This window comes from Rhipicephalus microplus, chromosome 1 (assembly GCF_043290135.1).
Source record: "Rhipicephalus microplus isolate Deutch F79 chromosome 1, USDA_Rmic, whole genome shotgun sequence".
NCBI classification, from domain to species: domain Eukaryota; kingdom Metazoa; phylum Arthropoda; class Arachnida; order Ixodida; family Ixodidae; genus Rhipicephalus; species Rhipicephalus microplus.
The window spans coordinates 267,390,691-267,412,568 of NC_134700.1; the positions used below are offsets into that span (position 1 = coordinate 267,390,691).

The 21,878-nt window shown below is 47.5% G+C and overlaps 1 protein-coding gene across 5 annotated transcripts in view; it reads left to right on the forward strand.

Moving 5' to 3' along the window:
* The window catches only part of HDAC4 (histone deacetylase 4), a 272,183-nt gene that overhangs the window by 248,499 nt on the left and 1,806 nt on the right, over nt 1-21,878 (forward strand). For all 5 annotated transcript variants that reach the window (XM_075894192.1, XM_075894193.1, XM_037435635.2 and 2 more), the window contains 11 exons: nt 9,649-9,950; nt 10,849-10,898; nt 11,012-11,079; nt 11,489-11,643; nt 12,164-12,219; nt 15,514-15,601; nt 16,836-16,955; nt 18,274-18,371; nt 19,668-19,786; nt 20,433-20,502; nt 21,281-21,429. In XM_075894192.1, coding sequence (XP_075750307.1) covers nt 9,649-9,950; nt 10,849-10,898; nt 11,012-11,079; nt 11,489-11,643; nt 12,164-12,219; nt 15,514-15,601; nt 16,836-16,955; nt 18,274-18,371; nt 19,668-19,786; nt 20,433-20,502; nt 21,281-21,429 — 1,275 coding nt within the window. The remainder of the gene's footprint in view (nt 1-9,648; nt 9,951-10,848; nt 10,899-11,011; nt 11,080-11,488; nt 11,644-12,163; nt 12,220-15,513; nt 15,602-16,835; nt 16,956-18,273; nt 18,372-19,667; nt 19,787-20,432; nt 20,503-21,280; nt 21,430-21,878) is intronic.

The following is a 21,878-nucleotide window of genomic DNA, read 5'->3' on the forward strand; positions in this document are numbered from 1 at the left end:
GAGAGGGGAACCTGTTCCTGGCGCCGGGAAAGGGGGGGGGGAATCGCACGCGCCGGCCGTGGGGGAAGGGGTCCCCGCAACCAGGCGCGTGCGCTGCCCTAAAAGGGAAAGGGAGGCTGGGCGCACCTGCTCCCCACATCTCCTCCCCCCTTAAGAAGGCCCCCGAACGACAGAGACTGCAAAGAGGGAATAATTCGTTTTATTCGTCCTCTAGATAGGCCAGAAGGGCCTGGTCTACGTCCATGCCCTCGGACCGTTCGGTGTCTGCCGCGGGCACCGCCGGAGCCCCCACCGCTCTCTCACCCGCCTCCAAGGTCATTGACGCCACCTCCGGTGTCAATGCAGCCGCCACCAATGTCTCTCCCGGCCCCGCCGCCCCCCGCTCTACGGTAGCCGTTATTGATAGCGGCGCAGGCGGACTCTCGCTGGACGCGTGGCCTGAGGCAACTCTCAGCAGCCACTGCGCGAAGTCCGCCTCCTGGGCCGCCCGCGCCAGCATGGCCCGAACCGCGGCGCCGGAGCGCTCCTGGGATGATTCGCGGCTGGATGGTTGGGTAGCCTGGGTGCGGTGCCGGTGTAATTTCCCCAATTCGTGGGAGTTATGGATCACCACGGCGCCGCACTCGCAGAACCGCGTCCCTGCGGGCACTGGAAGGCAAGCCCCGTTAGCCCTCCGGTCCGCGTCCTCTACCGTGCGCCCCTGAAAAGGGCGATACAGGTGCGCTGGGGCGACCCCAACTCGGGCCCTTTCCTGCCGGCGCCAGGGCCTCGAGGAGACGTAAGACACCGGAGGGTCGCCTCCATCCTGGCTGGTCCAGGTTGCCACGTCTCGGTGGTTGCGGCCGTGAGGCGATGCGGTCGGCTCGCCGCGTTGGGACCCTGGTCTCGTTCCCTGTGAACCGGCGGGTCGTGATGGTGACGGCGAAGCCGAGAGTTGGTGACCAGGCGGCAGCGCGCGCGGACCCCCTCGGTGGCGGCGGCTCGAGTGGCTCTGCCTCGGCGTTCGCGGCCGGGCCGCAGTGGGGTAGGGCTGCCATGTGGACGTTGGTGGGGGTGGGGGCTGGCCGTAAGGAGGTGGTCTCCTCTCCTTGCTGTTCCGGCGGTGCTGTTCCCAATGGCGCTCCATCTGTTCGGTGAGAGTGATACAGATAAAGAACGACAGGTTAACAATCGCACATGTGTTGCGCGCTAACCCTTGCACCCCGCGTCGAACATATCAAACGCGGCCTACCGTGCATAGTTGCCTCCGACTGTTACGCAGGAAGTAGCGCGGTTCTGGGCTCCTGACCCGGTGTCGAACCATCTCACCCGCCGCGCGCGGCTTGGAGGGGGACTGACCGTAGTCCTCATGCGCCTCCCGTGCTATGTAGCGTTTCAAGTCACATACATGCACCGGTCCGCCGCTCGGTTTGCCTTTCATGTTCGCGAGTCGATAAACGAGCGAAGAAACTTTCTCTCGCACTCGGTACGGCCCGGACCATTTCGGTGCCAGCGAGGCAGCAAACTGTTTGCTAGCATTACTGAGAACATGATGGCGCCGCATCACCAGATCGCCCACTTCGTAGTGTACGTTCCTACGCGTGCGGTCATACTGCGCCTTCTGCTGTGCCCTAGCAGTGCGGAGATTATGTCGAGCTTTATGTAAAGCTTCCGCTAGCTTCTCGCGCAGCTGCGTTGCGTATTCAGCGCGTGCTGATGTCGCCACTGGCACTCCACTGCGGTCCGCGAGTACGGTCTCCATCGGATTCGGCAGTTCTCTCCCCAAGTTCAGAGAAGAAGGCGCATACCCAGTCGATCGGTTTACGGTCGATCGTAATGCAAAACCGATCTCTGGAAGATAGGTATCCCAGTCCTTATGTCTTTCAGAGAACGCGACAAGCATGTGCTTGATGTTGCGATTGACTCGCTCCGTGGGGTTCGACTGAGCATGGTAGGTGGTTGTTTTCTTGTGCTTAATGCCCAACGCGGCGCACGTGTCAACAAACACCTTCGCAGTGAAATAAGACGCGTTGTCTGTAATCAACTGCTCGGGGAACCCGAACCTGGTAAAAACCTCCATCAACTTCTCTAAAATCACTCGAGCCGTCAGCTTCCTAAGGGGAAAAAGTTCTACCCATTTAGTGAAGTGATCCGTGATCACCAGCAAGAACTTATTTCTGCTAGGAGTTGAGGGGTACGGGCCCATTACGTCACACGCTGCGATTTGCCAGGGAGTCTGACTGTTAATCGGTTGCATGAGGCCGGGCGGACGTCCTCCTCGCGGCTTGACGCTTTGGCACACACGACATGAACGGGCGTAGCGAATCACATCCCGCTTCATACCTGGCCAGGTAGCGAGGCGACACAACTTAGCGTAAGTCTTAGGGCCGCTCGCATGCCCACCAATGCACGAGTCATGAAAGTAGCGAAGAAGCGCTCCTCTCAACGCGCGCGGTATCACGACTTTAAATGACTCACTTGTGTCATCGTCGGATGGAATGTACCTCAGCAGGACGCCGTCAGAATCTAGCAGATATGAATCCAGCGCGCTCACAGCACTACCAGCTGTTGCCGAGCGCTCCGCACCGACAGCAATACCAGCTGCCCCCTTGTGCGCGGTGGCCTCACTACCACCCGGCTCCCGGAGCCCGTCGAACACCTTTCGACAAAATGGATCTTTCTGCTGAGCTTCTAACAGCTCCCTTCTGCTGAAAACAATCCCTGCGCTAACGACAGCCTCTACGTGGTTCACGCTCTTAGCTCGAACTAACGTTTGCTCCGCTGTTTGCGTTAGCGCGAGTGTCTCGCTCTCAGTTCGTTCCGAATTAGTCGCGTGACTTGCCTCGTGTCGAACTGGAGCACGCGATAGTGCGTCGGCCGCGGCATTGTTCTTACCCTTGCGGTAGCGGACGGTGAAGTCATAACGCTGCAGCAACAATGCCCAACGCGCCAATCGGCCACTTGGTTCGTTCAAACGCCTCAACCACGTGAGCGCCATGTGGTCCGTTTCAATCACAAACGCAACTCCGTCTATGTAAAAGTCAAACTTACGGAGAGCAAAAACTATCGCCAGACACTCTTTCTCGGTTACTGAGTAGTTCCTCTCCGCCGGTGTCAACGTACGGCTCGCGAACGCAATCGGTCGGAGGGAACCTCCATGCTCCTGAAGCAAAATTGCTCCTAAGCCCAGGTCGCTTGCATCGGTGTGAATAACAAACTCCCTGTTCAAATCGGGTAGCTGCAGCTGAGCCGTGTTGGCCAGCAACTTCGTGAGGCGACGCAGTGCGGCCTCTTGCTCTTGGCTCCAAGCCCAACGCTCACCATTCCTCAAGAGCTTCGTTAAAGGCGCCTGCACTGCCGCGCAATCTGGAATGAATTGGCGATAAAAATTCACCATCCCCAAAAAGCGCCTCAGCTCACCGACATTGTTCGGCGATGGATAGCTCACTATCGCTTCAAGCTTACCCTTATCCGGCAAAATGCGACCCTCGTCAAGCGTAAATCCCAATAATGTTATTCGGGTCGCCGCTATCTGAGCTTTGTTTGGGTTCAAAGTGATGCCCGCAGACCTCAGCCGTTCTAGAACGTCTCTCAAGTGGCGCACGTGCTCTTCGAACGTTTTCGAGTAAACCACTATGTCGTCTAGATATGCGAGTGCGTGCTGCCACTTTGCATCTCCCAAAACACGGTCCATTAGCCTCTGATACGTAGCGGGAGCGCCCACCAAGCCAAACGACATTCTCCTGAATTGGAAAAGTCCTCTGTGGCACGTGAAAGCTGACTTCTCTTTATCCCGCTCGTCCATCTCAACCTGAAAATATCCGCGGCTAGCATCGAGCGTTGTGAAGTACTTCGCCCCGCCTAGATTGGATACTAACGATGAAATGGAGGGAAGAGGATACGCGTCCTTCTTCGTAATTTCATTCAGCCTGCGGTAGTCTACACAAAGGCGATACGTATCATCTTTCTTTGGAACTAGAACTACCGGGAAACCCCATGGGCTGTTTGACCTCTCAACTACGCCTGTTTCGATGAGTTCGTCCAAGGCGGCGTCTAGTGCTTTCCGCTTAGCTAAGCTGATTGGTCGGGGATTGCATTTCCAAGGGCGTGCATCACCCGTGTCAATTCTATGCTTAACCAGCGTAGTGCGGCCGGGACAGTCAGTAAACATCGCGTCATATTCGTACAACAGCGACGACAGCTGCGCTCGTTCCCCCTCTAGTAGGCTCTGTGCCTGTACCAAAAGCGGGTGCACTGCCCTTTCCTGCAGCGCAGCACATTGCTCCGGCGGGGCGTTTACTCGCTTTCTCGGCGCGCTTTCCTCCTCGCGTACTCGCGCCTCTCCCTGCGATTGGCATGCTTTTGTCAATGCGGAGGCCTTCGAGAAAAGCTTCAGCGCGTCTCCGTCGCGCTCTCGGTAACCACCGTTTGCAATGTCAATGACAATACCCGACTTAGCGAGGAAGTCTCGACCCAGGATTAGAGACATTGACAGCCCTGGAAGATGCACGAAACGTTGTCGCCTCACGCGTCTGTCCCAGCGGATCACTAGCCTAGCCGCGCCGCTCGATTGTGCTGTGCCCGTAGCTAGACGGAAGATGGTGTTGCTTTGCCTCAAGCGGATGTTGTTCTCGCGGAGATGGTGCAACACATCGTCACCGAATAAAGAAGCGCTTGCCCCAGTATCCAAAAGTGCTACGAACTTTTTCCGAGCTATCGTTAACTCGATTAGCGGCGCGGGCGAGTCTACGGCATCACCTGCGCGACAGACCGACGGTGCAAGTGATCCGAACGCATCGGTAGGATTACTAATCGCCGCGCGGGGTCCCATGTGGATCACCGGCGGCGCCGTCCGTTTCCCGAACCGCGCGTTTGCTCCTGACCCGGCGTGCGGTCGCATTCGCGAGCGATGTGCCCTGGCGCGCCGCACCGATAGCAAGGACCGCGGACACCACGCCGGTTCGCTCGTAACTCGCCTCGATCAGGTGGTCCTCGCTCTGGATTGCGCCGCTCGTTAGGCCTCGCGTCAACCACGTGCTCCTGCCTTGGAATGTCACGCGCAGGGGCGGTGTGTGCCGTACGGAGCGCGTAAGCGTAGGGGTCTAAAGCGCGGTTTGACAGCTCCCAACCGCGTGACACGTGCTCATCAGCGTACGATGCTGATGCGTTACCCCTAAACGCTTCTGAAGTCACTGCGCCGCCGTTCCATGCACAGCGAGGCTCGATTGACTGCGCGGCGGGCGGAGGGGGGCGATACGAACGCGCTGCGAGGATGTCCCCTTGTATGCGCTTCGCCTCGGTGGCGAGCTCTTCGAGGTCTGCGAACCTGCATCCCCTGAAGTGCGCCGCGAAAGTCGGGTGCGCCTGTCGGGTAACACGCTCGACCTTTTCCGCGTTGGTGGCGTGAGGGTTCGCGAGACGATACAATTCGTCCATCGCCCGTACGTATTCCAGCAAGGATTCGTCCGGATGCTGGGTGCGCAGCTCCAACTCCCTCCGCAAACGCCACTCATAATTAGCCGGTAGGAATTCGCCGCGAAAGCTTTCGCGGAACTCTTCTACCGTACGGGCGCGATGTCCGGTTAGTCGGAACCACCGAGCCGCTTGCTCCGTGAGCGACACCGGGACCACGCGCTCGAGAAGTTCGGCATCAGAAAGACCCGTCGCCTGCTGATAATGGAGCAACCGGTCGAGATACTCGTTGGCGCTCTTGCAGTCGTGGTAACCCGTGTAGGTCGGAACGTCTACCTTGACACGTGGTCGCACATTTTGCACGGGGGCCTGCGCTGTGTTCTGCAGGGCGCTCGCGAGGCTTTGCATAACTGACAGCGCATTCTGTAAGAGTACCTCGCTCGAGGGCAAACTGTTGCCCGAAGACTCGCCTATAGTTGAGGCGCGTGTCGTAACTTGTGGCGGCGCCTCTCTGTTCGCGTCGCGAGATGCCGGAGCGCCATGCGGGCCGCTCTCCGTCGTAGGCCTACTCTCTGCTAACGCGGTCTCTGCACCCTCCTGATCATCCCGCGTGAAACGACCAAGCTCTACGCTGTCGGAAAGTCCTAACAGTACCCCCGCGTTAGCCAAAGGATCGCCACTCTGCGACGCGACATCCGACAACATTGACAAATCTTGGAATTCCGACATGCCTATTATCCTACGTGTGGAAGAGCGCCCTGGCACTTGCTCGCGTCCACAGAACTAGCCGCCAGATCAACAACAAACACTTTATTGCTAAGCGTTAGCAATCGCGCGTCACTGTCGCGGGGAGATACTACAGATAACAAAGGTGTTGACGCTTACACCTCGGTCGTGGACGTCCTCGGCTCGCAGGAGGGGTTGCGGGTTCGTCCTCCTGGGATGGTCGCTGGTGTCAGAGCGCGAGCGCCCGTTTGCCCGCTCGTTTTGTTCCCCGACCCGATTTCCCTTTCCCTGACGAGAATGGCACCTTTCCTCGCTGAGGGAGAGGGGAACCTGTTCCTGGCGCCGGGAAAGGGGGGGAATCGCACGCGCCGGCCGTGGGGGAAGGGGTCCCCGCAACCAGGCGCGTGCGCTGCCCTAAAAGGGAAAGGGAGGCTGGGCGCACCTGCTCCCCACAGTGCTCAGCCTGGTGATCAGCTCACCTGTGAGCCTGCCTTTCCCACCAAGGCCTCTTTTCCCATCGCACTTTTGTTTCTGCACCAGGTTTCTCAATGCGGTGCCCATCCGTTTCTGTACATGATTAATACAGTCTTCCTTCTGCACGTCAATGTAACCATACATTTTGGCGTCTTGTATGGCGCAAAATGTCCTAGAGTCTCCATCAGACAGCATAGTTGTGTAGCGCAGGCCATGGCGTTCAAGCGACCTCTGAAATAGAATTAGAGCCGCCTCCACTTCCATTTGCCCCGCTTTGCTGTTCGTATTTTTTTGGCATTTGTGGTTAGCCTTCCATTCTTGATAGCCCTCACTACTAGGCTTTGGGCCCACCTCGCAGCCTAGGCAAAAGTTGGAAAGAACGACGTAGTCCAACACGTAGCCACTAAATAATTCGATAACTGTGCCCACGCCGATGTGGGAAGAATGGCCTCGCGTCTTCCACGTGCCGTCGTAGCTAACGGCAATATTGCCCCGGTGGCCGAAGCACAAGTCATCATAAATTGTTCTAACCTTTTCCGCACATTCGCTCATAGCGGACTCAGCCGCTCGCGTTGCAGCGGGTGCCAGCGTGTTCTTCAAATGCCGCTGAAACGTCTTGTGGTGCATACCGCGGTGTGAGATGCCCATTGTTGCGAAAATATCGTTCATTTTCGTTTGGCCGTTGCCGGTAGCCACCATCGCCCTCGAAGCGAGAAGATTTACTTCAAACGAATTGCACGTTTTCGTGCCGTTCGCGCGGGGCGAAGTCCATTCATTCGCGATCTTGCCGCACCTTTCACACTGCACTAGCACTTTCACGGCAAGTCCGTAGTCCCGATCCCCTCTGACGATCGTAGCCGGTCCGTGGCAGGCTTTGCAACACAAGGCACCCATTATCGCGTTTAGGATATCTAGATGCATAAGCAGATAAGGAGCAGCGTGGTCCGAGTCCTGTGCGGTTGCCTCGCTACAACTCGCGGTGAAAAAGTCAATTTTCCGTGCAGTTGCTGGCGCCGATGAAAGCCGGTCGAGCGTCGCTTTCTCCCGGGCATGATTTTCTTCAACTTCGGCGTTTGTCACCACCTTGGCGTCGATTCGTAGTCATCCGGAGTTCGCTTCACCGTCATCGTCGTCGGAGGCAACGCGCTCGGTCGCACCATCGCTGAACGGCCGCGGAGCGTCGACACATCGTTCGTCGGAGTCAACCAAGGGCTCTGATGACTTCGTAGACTTTCTCCCACGACCTTTGCGTTTCCTGCGACCAAATGCGTGCACGATCCGATACTTTTTTGCGTTTCCAGGCATGGCGATACGATCAGAAGCTTCAGAGTGCTCTGCCGATTTCGAGGCGTCACAGCGGTAACCCTTTCAAAATGGCGTCGGGTCGCGTATGCAGGCGCAAGCCGCGAGCTTCCAGCCAACCGGAAAGCGCCATTTCAGTCACGTGCGCCGTTTAGCCAATGGCAGTGAGCGCGGCTCTTCGTCTTTGAGGCCCCGTTTTTCGAGCCGGGGAAACGCTCAATGTTGCTTACTGAATAAAAAAAACAGCTGAAAACGCGTTCTTTCAAACAAGACCAAAATGGCGCCGATCGAGCGCGTAGTTCCCGCGTATCGTAGAGCCGAAACCTGCGCTATTCGCCCTCAATTTAAAGGGCAGGACGCCCGTTTTCGGTTTTTTAAAGTTGAATAACGATAAAAGTTGATGGTATTTGGCTATGAAATTTTGTAAATAGGTGCGCAATGATGTCGGGAACGCGAAAAGAAGGTCCGCGAAAACTCGATTTTTTGGCTGATTTTCGGTCCCGAAGTGCCGCGTCCCCCCTTAAGGAACAAATTTGAAGTGCGAAAAACAAGAATCAAAGAGAAAAGTACACACTCTTCTCTTCGGTCCTTGTTTTTTGCGCTTCAAATTTGTTCCTAATGTCGTACAGACTTGCCCAACCTTCCCTGCTTTTTCTTTTTATCTGTGCGCAGCACATCCCCTGTCTTTTTTAATTATCTGTGCACCACAGTGGGGTTTCTGAATGATGAGAATGTAGAGACATCGCAGCTGACAAGCACACAGCAAGCAAAAGTGATGAAATTGCCCACGCCAACCACAGTCGCTTTCTGCAAATACGAAACTTTAAGGCCTAACCACATGCGTGCGATTTTCGAGCAATGATGACGGGATTTGCTGCCGCCAAGGTTGTCGCGAAGGGCCATTCGTCGCCATCGCGTCGCAGGTTCGCAGGTTTCTATAAAACCAGAAAGAAATCGCCTCATGCCCAGAAAAAATTGTGACGATTCTGCAACATAGTAGCACCCTTTTCTAGCTTCGGTTGCAATTTGCTCTTCATGATTGTTATCCGTGCATATTCCAAGGAATGCTGCATATAGGCTGCGTTTTCTAAAGTAACTTTTCATGTGGACAGCGAGGTGGCGGCCGTTTTTTTTGTTGTTAATCTTGTTATCAGCGATTTGGTTTGATGCTTCGGTGGTTGCTTGCTGCAATGTCAACGGCGGGGTCGCAGTCGTCATGCGGGGTTGCTGCGAAGTTGGCAGAGCACGTCGTGGCGCGCGTTTCCGGGAGCCCTTCAAGATAACAGCTTATACTACTGTTGCAGTTAAACGGTTGCGAGAAAAGGAAGCTGCGAAAAGCTTTTATGAAGTGCCCGAACAGCACACGGACAGCTTGCAGAAGATAGTGCTTTCGAACGCCAAAGCTGAGTGTAGTGTAACAAAGAAGCTGTTTCCAAACAGTGTATGCACATGCAATTGCGAAAAACTAGGTGTCCTAATTTAATTTTTTTTTTGCATTACCGCATTTTTGCTCACTCCGGAAAAGTTTTCATAAAATTTGTCCCGCAAATGGAATGCAACCCGAAATTCACTCCAAATTTTTTATTTTTTAGAAAAAAGTGTGTTCATCACACGAGTAAATACGGTATATACCAAATTGGTATGGTGTTCCATGACTAATTATTTATCTATTTGTTTTTGAGCTACTTGTTAGAAGATACTGTGCCACGAGGAAGAAGCACAATGTCAAAACAACCCACTGTGTGCTGCGTCTAGGTTCTGCATTTACGCGGCACCAGCACGGTGCACGTCCACTCTCTCGAGCCCTCTCGAGTCCGCTGGTGAGCCTGAGTCCTCCTGGTGGAAGCAGCAGCCCCCAGCACCAGTCGGAACTGGGCAGCCCCCCTCCGCCACATGGCAGTCCCCCACACCGGATGACCACAGCGTTGGCCTATGACAGTCTGATGCTGAAACACCAGTGCATCTGCGGCGATTACTCCAGCCACCCAGAGCATGGTGGCAGATTGCAGAGCATCTGGGCACGGCTGCAGGAAACAGGACTAGTGGCTCGCTGCGAGGTGGGTTGACTATTGTGGGTTGGTTATTGTGTGATTTTCTAAAACAAATATTGGGTGCGCAAGTTTGTCATGAAGACCAAGGACTCTCAATTGAAAATCGCTCTCGTAAATAATGCTGGTGAAACCATAGAAGCATTAGGGACACTCATGTAACTAGATATGGTCCTCAGTAACTTTATTCGCTTGTGCACTACAGCATAACTCCAGTTCATTATAGTTCGGTATAGCACACACACAAAAAGATTCATGCGTTAGCAGACACTGTAAATGTCTCGAACAGTTGCCCTTGCTCTAGACATAGGGATGGTTTCAAAAATTGTAAATCATCGAGTTCTTTTGTCTATCAGGGAATCCTGCCACTGTCCAACAAAATTCTGAGAGATGTCTTGCACATGGAAATCAAGACAGCACACAGCGAGTGAAGGCGTAGTTTGCAGTGAATATTCTTGCAAACTTTGCACGAAATTGCGTTAGCAGAGCTTGAGCTTTGATTCTTTGATATCATTCTGGAATGGAGAATGGGACAATCTTATGCACCTGTCCCAACTGTGTATTGTTCAGCCTCATAGGAGAAAATGTATAAAACAAGATGAATTAGTAGCTTATATGAAAAAACATTTGTGTGACTGGGAATAACATTCATGATTATCAGATGTTTATTGCCTGCTTTTCATGATGACGATAGCAGTTAAGCGCAGCTGTGACCCTTGCAGTAGAAGTTCATTGCTGAAAGACATTTCGCTTCCTCTACTTGGCCTTGCTGTTTATTTTTCAATCACCCCTTGAGTGGCTACCTCATTAGTGCACTAAGGCATGGTCCCATTCATGCACAAAAGAGTTGCAGCTGCGCTGTAAGAAATTTGAGAAATAATTCTATGTATCATTTTTTCTGCAACAGAGGATCCGGTCACGAAAAGCCACGCTGGAGGAGATACAGTCTTGTCATGAGTAAGTGCACGTGTATGTTACTATGAAAGGTCTCATCCCTGCCAGTATGTGAATGTTCGATGCGATAGTACTGTCACGCCACTTACCTTGCGTTTCTTTTTTTTTACGTGCAGCGAAGGCTATGCTTTCATGTTTGGCACTAATCCACTGAACAGGCAGAAACTGGAAATGAGCAAGCTAGGTAAGTAAGTCCTGTTATTATTAGCACACAGCCATTTCTACAACTCTTCAGTTTCCTTCCATGCAATGTCATAGATGAGATGGAACATGTACATTATTTCCATGCATGCATGGTGAGCATACCTTCATGTGGCAGTGGATTCTTAAATATGTAACTGCAGTGGTTAGCACTACATACACCTAATGATTGCATTGACTAAACTTGCAAACATCTACAGACATGTGTTATTGTGACAGATCTGTTAACCAAACTCTGACGAAGTCTACCCTGACGAGACCAAGCCTATGTCAATTCAAAAAAGAGACTAAATGAAGCTTCATAATTGCACTCCCCTATCTATGTTCTTATTTTTGGTCAAAAGAATGTGCAGCAGAATATGAGAACCCCTGATGGTTTTCTGTTACTTTAGAGCTTCCCATCAAAAGCTTTGTGATGCTACCATGTGGAGGCATTGGCGTGGACTCGGACACCACCTGGAACGAACTACACACGGCGAGTGCAGCACGTATGGCCGCTGGCTGTGTTGTCGATCTTGCTCTCAAGGTGGCCATGGGTGAAGCCAAGGTGATTTCAATGCTTCTTTTTGCATGGTGCTAGCGTGCTGAATGTATATTCAATGTTATGTCTGTTTATACAGTCCTCCTACTTGCAACTGTAAAATCTGTGCCTTATTATGGCCCGCCGATGAAATTGTCTTCTTTGTTTGTGATGCATTACATTTACAACTCCATACATGAATGTCACATTTACGAATCATTTGTGCCAGTGGCCAGCTTTTCACTTGGTGCAGTGAACTTTATGGTTAATAGTTTGGAAGAAGGCTTACCAAAAAAAGAAAACTAGATGAGATTTTCTTGTTTAATTATGTCTGCTTATACTGCTTTTTTGAAATATACAGCTCTAAAATCCTATAATTTATCATTTCGTAAGTTCATTTTCATCACTCTGGCACACTGTTTACTTCTTGACACTTGTTGACTCCTGAGATCTTTATTGTACTGTTTCTTATTGCCCAGTGTTCACTTTTTGTGACCTTATTTGAGACCCTATAGCATTCTTTTTTTTTTTTTTCCGATATGTGCAGAATGGTTTTGCTGTCGTTCGCCCTCCCGGTCACCATGCAGAGTTCAAACAAGCAATGTAAGTCTGCCGCAAAAGCTTGGTCTACAACTTCCAATAGTCTCCGAAACTAACAGTGATTAATTTCCATCATACAATCAAGTTCGTAGTAGTAACAGCAGGAAGTTGAAGTGTCCAGTGGACAGTTGTCTCTTGTGTGCATTTTTGTCTCATGCTTGCTTCAGCGACTGCCTTCGGCTCACACATTCAACAATTAGCAAGTGTCCAGAAAGTTTTAAGAACATTCTCATGTGTAAATACAAGTGAATAATGCGAGCTGCTTTATTTCATCACATTGCTCTTGCATGCAGACTTCACCATAATATTTTTGGCTGCAGATATTTTTTTGGGCCACTCAGCGCATAAATATTGTGAGCTCTTAACTGCCTTTGGTAAAAGAAATTTGGTAGATTAAATTAATTGAACTAGGGGCAATATAAAAATGTATGATGCTTAATTTGAAGCTTTACAAATGGGTGAACACATTGCTACTGTACGCTATCAGCTAGGCACTCAGAAGAATAAAAAAGAAATAAGGAAGTAACTCAAAATGCATACAAACTATTTTGTTTTTGGGGGCATGCCAATTCATTTAGATCAGCTATTTCTAAATCTTTCTTATGCTGCCCACAAATTTTTTAACACTATTATTATGGACGCTAGGTCTTGAGATCCTCATTTCTACCTATATGTAATGACTCACTGGTGATTTACTGGTTTGTGGCATTTATACGAAGCTTGAAAGTTCCTTCATTCTTACCACGAATGCATGAAACAGGTATTCGAACTGGGTTGATCACTTATAGAGATATAACTTCTGCCATGGCCACTGAATCAAAGCGCATAAGGCGCGGCCTGCTGCGTGCAGCTGCAGCGTGTGGGGACGGAGGGCGAGCATTGTTGACAGTTCCGGCCGCAACTTTCGAGGGGGGCGCTAGTAGTAGGGGAGACTCTGGCGAGGCGCGCTATTGAGAGAGCGCCTTTTTTGCACAGCGGTGTGAGTTTACGGGCAATGATAGCCGATAGTCGGGTTAATTGTAATGTGTTGTGCCTCTTACAAACCGAGACGTAGGTCATCTGGGTATTTTGAGGGGCAGGCAGCATGCTTAAGAGCTGCTTCGTTTCCCTGTACACGTCGAACGCAAAAAAAAAAAGTAAAAAATAAGAAATCCTGATTTGGCCTATCATAAATTTTCGTCAGATGCTGAACACCGCCAAGTTCGGCTCAGAATCATCTCCAGGCAGGGTACTGAAGAAAGCGAAACGAGGTCGGTAGCCAGTCATCATTCTTTGGTTTGTTCCCGGCACTTCACTGAAAATGACTACAAGAAAGGCACTAAACTGCAATTGCTCTTACTAGCTGCTATCTTAACGCTGTTTCCGATTTAACCATCATATCTGCAAAAGATAAGCCCTCCTAGGATAAGGAAGCTGCCTCGAAGAGAAGTAGCAGATAGCAGTACATGAGTTTGCACGTACAATAGTGCCCTAAGTGTCCCAGATGAAAGCATGCATGGAGATGTCGAGCGTGATTTCTTCAGCGAAGACGGACATGCTGCAGCCGCAGGATTTTCGGAGGCAACATCTGACTTTGCGCTGCCCACTGAAAGCGAGCAACAGACAAGCTCATTTACAGCTAAAATGGCCCAGACAAACCTTGATCTGAGGTGGATGATGGAAGAGACAAAAAAGAAAAAACGAATCTCCTGCAGCAAGAGATCTCCCACGTAACGAACTCGCTGCAGACATTGCAAAACAAGCACGATACGGTCCGTGAATGGCTACCAGCTCTCAAAAGCAACAAAGAAGTTGCCTGTTTTTTAAGTTTACTAAAGCAGCAAACGAAGCCCACAAAGCTGCAGAATTTTTCAAAAACCAAGTCTCGAATTTTTTTACAAAAAAACCAGCCTACAGCAAAGCGATTGTGAGAGTGTGTGTCCTTTGGAAAGCATGCTCCAACAAAGGATACGAGTATATCAAGACAAGAAGTCTGTGTAAGTTGCCTTGTCGTGCCACGCTACAGAAGTACAACGGGCATTCAACAGGCGAAATAGGTGTCACATCGCTGATAACAGGACGCCTCCACGCAGAGCTTCTAGTGCTACAAGTAGAACAAGAAGTTTTCTGCTCTTTAAAAATTAATGAAATGATCATGATAATGTGCCCTGCACTACGATGTAGTTTGGACCTCCCTCAGCACACGAACCACATCTGCGATGCTTTTCTGAAACTGGTGCTTCGGCCATGGCTAGCCAACTGGACAGGCAACGTCAACGCAGCTGTGCAACACAAGCCCCTTTCGAAGGAAGTGCTGCATTTTTGAAACCAGACGGCTCACCATTAACTTCATTTTTTGTTTACTTTGCACTGTGAAAATATTCAGTCGTGAAAAAAGCATGTGCATACTTCGACCACACAATGATTTAAAAGAATAAAGGTATGATTCATTTAACGCACAAAACATTGCATTTTTATACTTTCTGCATGCACGTTGCAGTATTCAAATAGCACACAAAAGTTTTGCGATTAAGTTGATAAGAACATTGCACAGCACTCAAATGGCCCAAAATCTCACAATGGTGCTTTCGGGACTATCTGTAAAAGAACTTAAAACATGTGTATCAGTCCTATGACGCGAACACGGGAAAAACTTCATCAAACGTTTTCTAGTTTTCAAGCATGAGGTCAAAGCTGGCTGCTGCCGCGACGAGCATGTTTAGTCATGACCGGTCCGTCGCTCGTCGAAAAAGGAATACCCTCTGCATTGTAGAAAAAGTTCTGTTGTAGCGTCGAAGAATGCACTGAGCGGGCACAAAAATTTACGCGTCAACTCGCAGCATTTCGACATGGACGCAGTGAGCCTGCGAGCGCTTGACACGCGCTGCTTCCCCAGCGCAAACCGTCCTTGAGCAGTGGCGTGTGGTACCAGTCAAGTGAACTAGGCCTCTCCCACGGTTTTCGGCGCACGCAGCAGGCCACACCTGTGCACTTTGATCCAGCGGCCGTGCTTCTGCACTGCAGCAAGAACCTTTTCATTTTGTTGCCAGGCATTAGAAATGGACGATTTATTCCTTTACTGAACCAACTGCCTTCTCTTGGACAAGTTAAATGATTTTGGACAAACATGGCCATCTTAATGTTGCAGTGTCCTTTTTTCTTTCTTTCTTTTTGCTGTGCACTCATCTCTACTTATCCAATCTGTACCGAAACTTAACGATTCCATTCACTGTTGAAACCCAAATTACACACTTTGAAAATGGACTATTGTTATCTTTTCTTAGAACAAGTGTGACACCACACGCCTTGTTGTTCCAGGGGATTCTGTTTCTTCAATTCTGTGGCAATTGCCGCTAAGCAGCTTCAGCAAAAGCTCAAGGTGGAGAAGATTCTCGTGGTTGACTGGGTACGTTCTGCTGTATACTTTTTTTTTCTTTCCGGTCGCTGCATGGCGTATACAGTGAAAATAACTTCCTCTGCTTGGAAATGCCGGGAAAGTAACTTTCATGCTTCACAAACAAGTGCGTACTGTATACAAGTTTCACAATAAAACATGAGGTATTACAGTAATAATGCATGGTACGAGCATAGATTGTCATCGGGCTTCAGAACTGAAGTCCGCCAAAATGACTTGATGGTTTAAAGCCGGTACCCTAATGTAGAAGGTCACTGCACCTATTATTCCCTTAAGGCCACGTAGTGGGTGCATAGCAGGTTTGAAAATATTTCATGCACTAGGTGTTTGAAGTACGCACCAGGGGCAAGATATAGTCATCACATTCAACTTTTAAAAGCAGAACTTAAGTGTCCCCAATCTTTTTAACAATATTTTATTTGAGACATAGTCAAGCAGCTTAACAGGTGCTAACCAAATGTTATACACACGAAATATAGGTTACGTTCTTTTATCTAAACGTCTTTCGTGAATTTTATTCTGCTGTAAACTTGACGAAAGTGACTGTGGGATCAAAAATTCTTTATTCTTACCAAAGCCTCATGCCTTTCATTATTCCTAGGATGTATAGGTTATGTGGTGTAACAATATTTTCAATGGATGTAGGTAGCTGGCACTTGAAGGAATTGTTGTACTTACTCAATTGTAACCCAAGGTTTTTGTCCAGATTATGGTTACCTGAATTCGATTGCCGTGCTACAATTGAATACCGAAATTGAAGTACTCCTAAACGTACAATGATGCACACAATTCTTTCATCTTTCTTTCTTCTATTCTTTTTCTTCCTGGACACACTGAATTGTCACCCTTCACAGTACATTCGAGGGCACGTCGCGGCCGACTAAACAGGGTGCAAGACTATGATTTAAGAGCCTCTTTTCAGTGTGTTTTATTACACGTTGGAATTGTGCTAGGCATCAGGCTGCAAGAAGTTTTGTATTTTTTGGTGGAGACACAGACACTTGAAAGCTACTTTAAGAGCTTTGAAAAGTTCATTTTTATGTAAGCATAGCCATTCACTCTATGGAAAGTTTACTGTGGCAGTAGCAATCGAATCGCTATTTTCTTGAGTTCCAAAGATGAGAACCAAGTCTTCGTTGTTGTGCTATTTGTATTGTGTTAAAATTCGTATGATTGCATACATTTATTGACGTATTTCATTCCACCAACCATCACTTCATTCCAGGATGTCCACCATGGGAACGGTCTGCAGCAGATCTTTTATGATGACCCGCACGTGTTGTACATCTCCCTCCATCGACATGATGATGGCAACTTCTTTCCCGGCACCGGTGATCCTCAGGAGGTAATGACCCTCGTATACTGGCAAAGGTCAAGCTATATTATTAGGAAAAAAAGGGCATTCAGTGCTCTTGCATGCGCGCGCATGCACACACACACACACACACACACACACACACACACATACATACATACATACATACATACATACATACATACATATATATATATATATATATATATATATATATATATATATATATATATATATATATATATATATATATATATATATATATATATAGAGAGAGAGAGAGAGAGAGAGAGAGAGAGAGAGAGACATCAGAAGAACAGAAAGATGCCTCTTTGGAATGCAGTGTAGTTGACTGTCATTCAACGAGAAGATGGACAAAGCTTAGTTAGCCTTTACCTGTTATTTGCGTGCCGGATGTCATTAGCAGTTTAGTGCATGCGCTGAAATTTGAGCAAGTTTTTAGCTGTTTGTTAATATGTTAATGCAGCATGCACACAGAAAACAAGAAAACACAACACAGGTGTTGTTTCTCTCTTTTTTTTTGCAATGCAGTTTATATTTCGAAAGAAAAATTATATACACTCAAACCTTATTATAAGAAAGTTGTATCTTTGCAAGAAGGTAAGTTTGTTGTATGTGAAAATTGTTATAAAAACTGTTACTAACACTGTATGCATTACAAGACTTTTTTAATTTTTCGTTGTCACAGATATTTTGTTATATCAGTGTTCATTATGTTGAGGCTTGAGTCTATATACGTTAGTTGAATATATTGAGACTGTGCAAGAGCTAACAAACCAGAAATCAGTAAAAACTCTTTGACAATTGTACAAGATGGGTAATGTGGTGCACAAAAAGCCAAATTTGTTATACTTCAGCATAGCTGATAGTTTACTTATATACCTTCATGCTATGCAAGCCCTCAGTGTGTGTGTGATATGAATCATGTGAAAGGTTCTAAGGCATTTGCGAGTTTCCTTTGGAAGCTACTTCAGTTGTTACGTACACATATCAGTGTTGTAACTGATATTGCCATATATAACTGCACCATGATTCAGCAAACATGAGGTAGTTAGCGTGGATATACTGCTGCGGAGTATAAGTGTGTTGCCGGGCTCACTGTAGTGACTTGAAAATTGTGGTCGTCGTGGCATTGAAATGGGGAAGTAACGCAGAAACACTTTCGCGCTCAGCTTTGGCTGCACATTATAAAGAAGCCCTAGTAGCAAAAAGCTAACCAGGTGCACCCTACTACAAGTTGAGTCTCATGTAACTATGGGTTGCATTGCAATATTGCAATCGATGAGCCATTCGCTATATAAAATATGTATTTGCCTTCTTCACCTAGGTTGGCATTGACGATGGCACAGGCTTCAACATCAACATTGCATGGTCCGGTGCATTGAATCCGCCAATGGGCGACGCCGAGTATATTGCAGCTTTTCGGTGAGCCCTACTCTTCATGCATGCATCCTCTATTTTTCAAAGGTTCGCATTAGGCTTGTGCAAATATTTGAGTATTTTGATTATTCAAATGAATATTATGGTATTCAAATTTGCTTCAATTTGAACTTAAGTTATTGAAAATTTCAACGTATTCGAAGTGAGCGAGTAGGTGTACATTAATTCGCGTGGAACTTCCATAAAGGTGGTTTCACTGCAGTAGAGGGATGCTAAGCCATGAAAACATGTATTTAAAAAATGTATATTAATTCGCATGCACCTTTTTGTAAAGGTGGCTTCTCTGCAGTGAAGGATTGCTATGCCATGAAAACATTTATCTATTGGAAATTCGCACTGCTGCAAAACCCCACTTCGAGGTTGAATGAACATATCACCCTCTAATTTATTCATCGTTTTTGACATTGGAAAGCTTGTTATAACAGCCTATATGCCGTAAGATAGTAGATACTAAAATGTAACATATTTTACAGGTTATCACTTGCATTCTACCAAAAGTCTCGTGCTTTTATTCAACGTAGATTCGATTTCCTTTGAACAAAAAAAAATGGCATTAGCACAGGCCTTCTTTCAATTAAAAAGATATAAATAGTGTGCAGGTTGATTAGGTCATGGCAGATATGCTCATTTTGTTTTATAAGATGTGATTATACTATTCAAATTTGATTAGAAATCATTCAAACAAAATCACTTTTTGCTTCTAATTCACTTTGGACCTAAAGTTCACTATTTACACAAGCCTAGTTTTTATGAGAGGTTGCAGAAGAGCTGCATTCCTTGTATGAATTGTGGTCCTTGTTTTAAGTGATTTATGAATTCTCTTTATTGGTATGCAGATTTAGCATGCAGGTACAAATAAATCACCAATGTTTTAATACAAAAATATGTAGCAGCATTTCTTTTTACACAAGTTATTTTGCCCTCTTTTCGTTATAGCTTTTTTTACTTTTTGTAAGTAGCTGAACAGTTAACTGAACTGTTTATAACTGAATGACGGTGTATTCCGCAGTATCGTACATTTGTTCATTCATTCGTTTAGACATGATCGATGGTACAATTTATTTGCACATTTGTTCAAGGAAATGCGTCTTTGACTCGAGTTCAGCTTCTCTATAGACAAAAAATGAAAGAGTGCAGTAGTTCAGTAATGCTGAGGCAAAACAGCTTGTACTCCGGTACAAATATTTTATGAATGAAGCGAATTGTACTCGGGTACAAATCCTTTATGAAGGACAGTGTGTAAAATACTGTGCACTTATCTGTTCCCCCTTTCGTTTTCAGGACCATTGTGATGCCCATAGCTCGAGACTTTGACCCAGAGATTGTCTTGGTTGCTGCTGGCTTTGATGCAGCTGCTGGCCACCCACCACCACTTGGCGGATACCAGATATCGCCTGCCTGTAAGATGTTTCTCAACTTATCTTGGTTGTGGCCACACTAGTGTGTCTGCTGAGTTCAGTGCTCTTAATTAATGCATGTCTTAGTATCTGAACGTGTGCAACGACGATGTATAACTTAGGACAATCATGGGTGCAGTGTAGTGCTCTAAGTACTGTTTGTCACCTGCAGCAAGATTTATCTACAGTAGGCATCCCAGACAAACCTTTTTGAAACGACGGGCAGACAAAATTGCCTAATGACACCTATGATCCCAGGGACAGCTCTAGATATGATGCAAAGTTTAAAACAGCAGCTACACTCTGCAACCATCACTAGAGCTTTTTAACAATTACTAGTGTGTGTAGACTGCATATTTTCATAAAAAAGGCAAATGTACACAGGCAAGTACATGCACCTTAGGTTCTAGTTCTGTCCAAACATGTCAGTTAGGATAGGGATGTGGGGGTCATATACCAGTACCGTTTCTCGACTTCGTCCCCCTACCCGCTCATGCAATGTAGGTTGCTCAGAAGCCTACACAGTGGCTTAATTTCCAGACACTAGCTCTCTCACCAACATTTGTGCACACTTTAAAATGGGGTTGAACTGCAAACGTGCAATAACCAGACTCATGTATTGCCCTGTTTAATAACTATTTTCTTCCAGGTTTTGCCTACATGACAAAGCAGTTGATGACCTTGGCCAAGGGCAGAGTCGTGCTTGCTCTAGAAGGGGGGTGAGTAAGGTTTTCAGTTTGTACATTACGTTAAAATAGATGCAAACACAAACATATTCATTTGTGTTTTTCAGTGCATGTGATGACAAGTTTTCATTCTTCTGTGCACATACTTTCCATGCTTAAGCTACTTCATCGTTGTATGCAAGAATATAACACATGCCAAATTCCTCAATATGATGTTGCAAAACACTAGACGAGATCATGCTGTCTGCTTTTTAACAGCATGTCAGCAATGCGACGCCATGCTCCTTGTAGGCCGCGTTAACAGAGTAGCTTCCATACATTATTTGGTTTGCATGATTTTGCAGTGGTGAAGCTCTGATATTGAAGTTCTACATGTACTGTGGTTGCTGCTACATAGCTATCTTGATAGACTGTTACCATTTCTCGCATAGTTAACATATTTGTAAATAATTCATTTTCTGCTTATTGAATGATATAAATTACAACCCAAGCATTTCCTTTTCTTATGAGATTTCTAAGTAGTATATGCCTAAACCTCATTATGTGACATGTGCATGATAAAGCATTGCAAAAATCATGTAGCTATTCCCAGTTTGAAATATTATGCGAGGCAATGGCTGTTGTGCATTTGTAGGTGGCTTGACTTTCGGTATATATAATTCTCAATTAATGTTTTGAAGGTTACTTTGCATTCAGCAAACAGTGCGATTTTCCTTTTGGCAAATGTAGTAAATAGGAACAGTAGGAGTGTGTTCTGTGATGTAATGTCACTCATAACCATATTTCTTGATTGTTTTTTTTATGCTCTCAGGTATGACCTGCCATCCATCTGCGACTGCTCTCAAGAGTGCGTAGCAGCACTTCTGGGAGATGAATGCACACCCTTGCGTGAAGAGGAGGTCACCCGGCAGCCTTGTACAGCTGCGGTTCAGCTGCTGCAGAAAACTGCCGCCATTCAAGGTAAGCACAACACCCAGGGCAGGAAACATTGTACCTGAGGAGAGAGGAGCAGCTTAACTCATTGTTAAGTGCATGACTTGCAGTAATTGAAAAGACAGGTTAGTACCACTTGGCCAGCACAATGCACATGTGGGTGTGCATGTGCCGTGATTCGTCTAGTGTTTGTCACTTTTCCACTATGCTTGACATTGAAGTAGACTGCCACGATTTGCTAAGGCTAAGCTCATCTGTGAGTCTCGCCAATGTGTATTCTGCGGATAGCGGTACCAGCACCAGATCTCGGTGAAAAAGTCCCGCCAAATTTGTTTACGCACTGTTTAGCACATCTTGATTAAGAGGAATGCCTTGGCTAGCCTAACTTCATAATTTAGAGTCTTTCCACTGCAGCAACACTGCAGCATTGAAATGCTAGACAGGGTTTATATGTAACGAATAATTGAAATGTCACA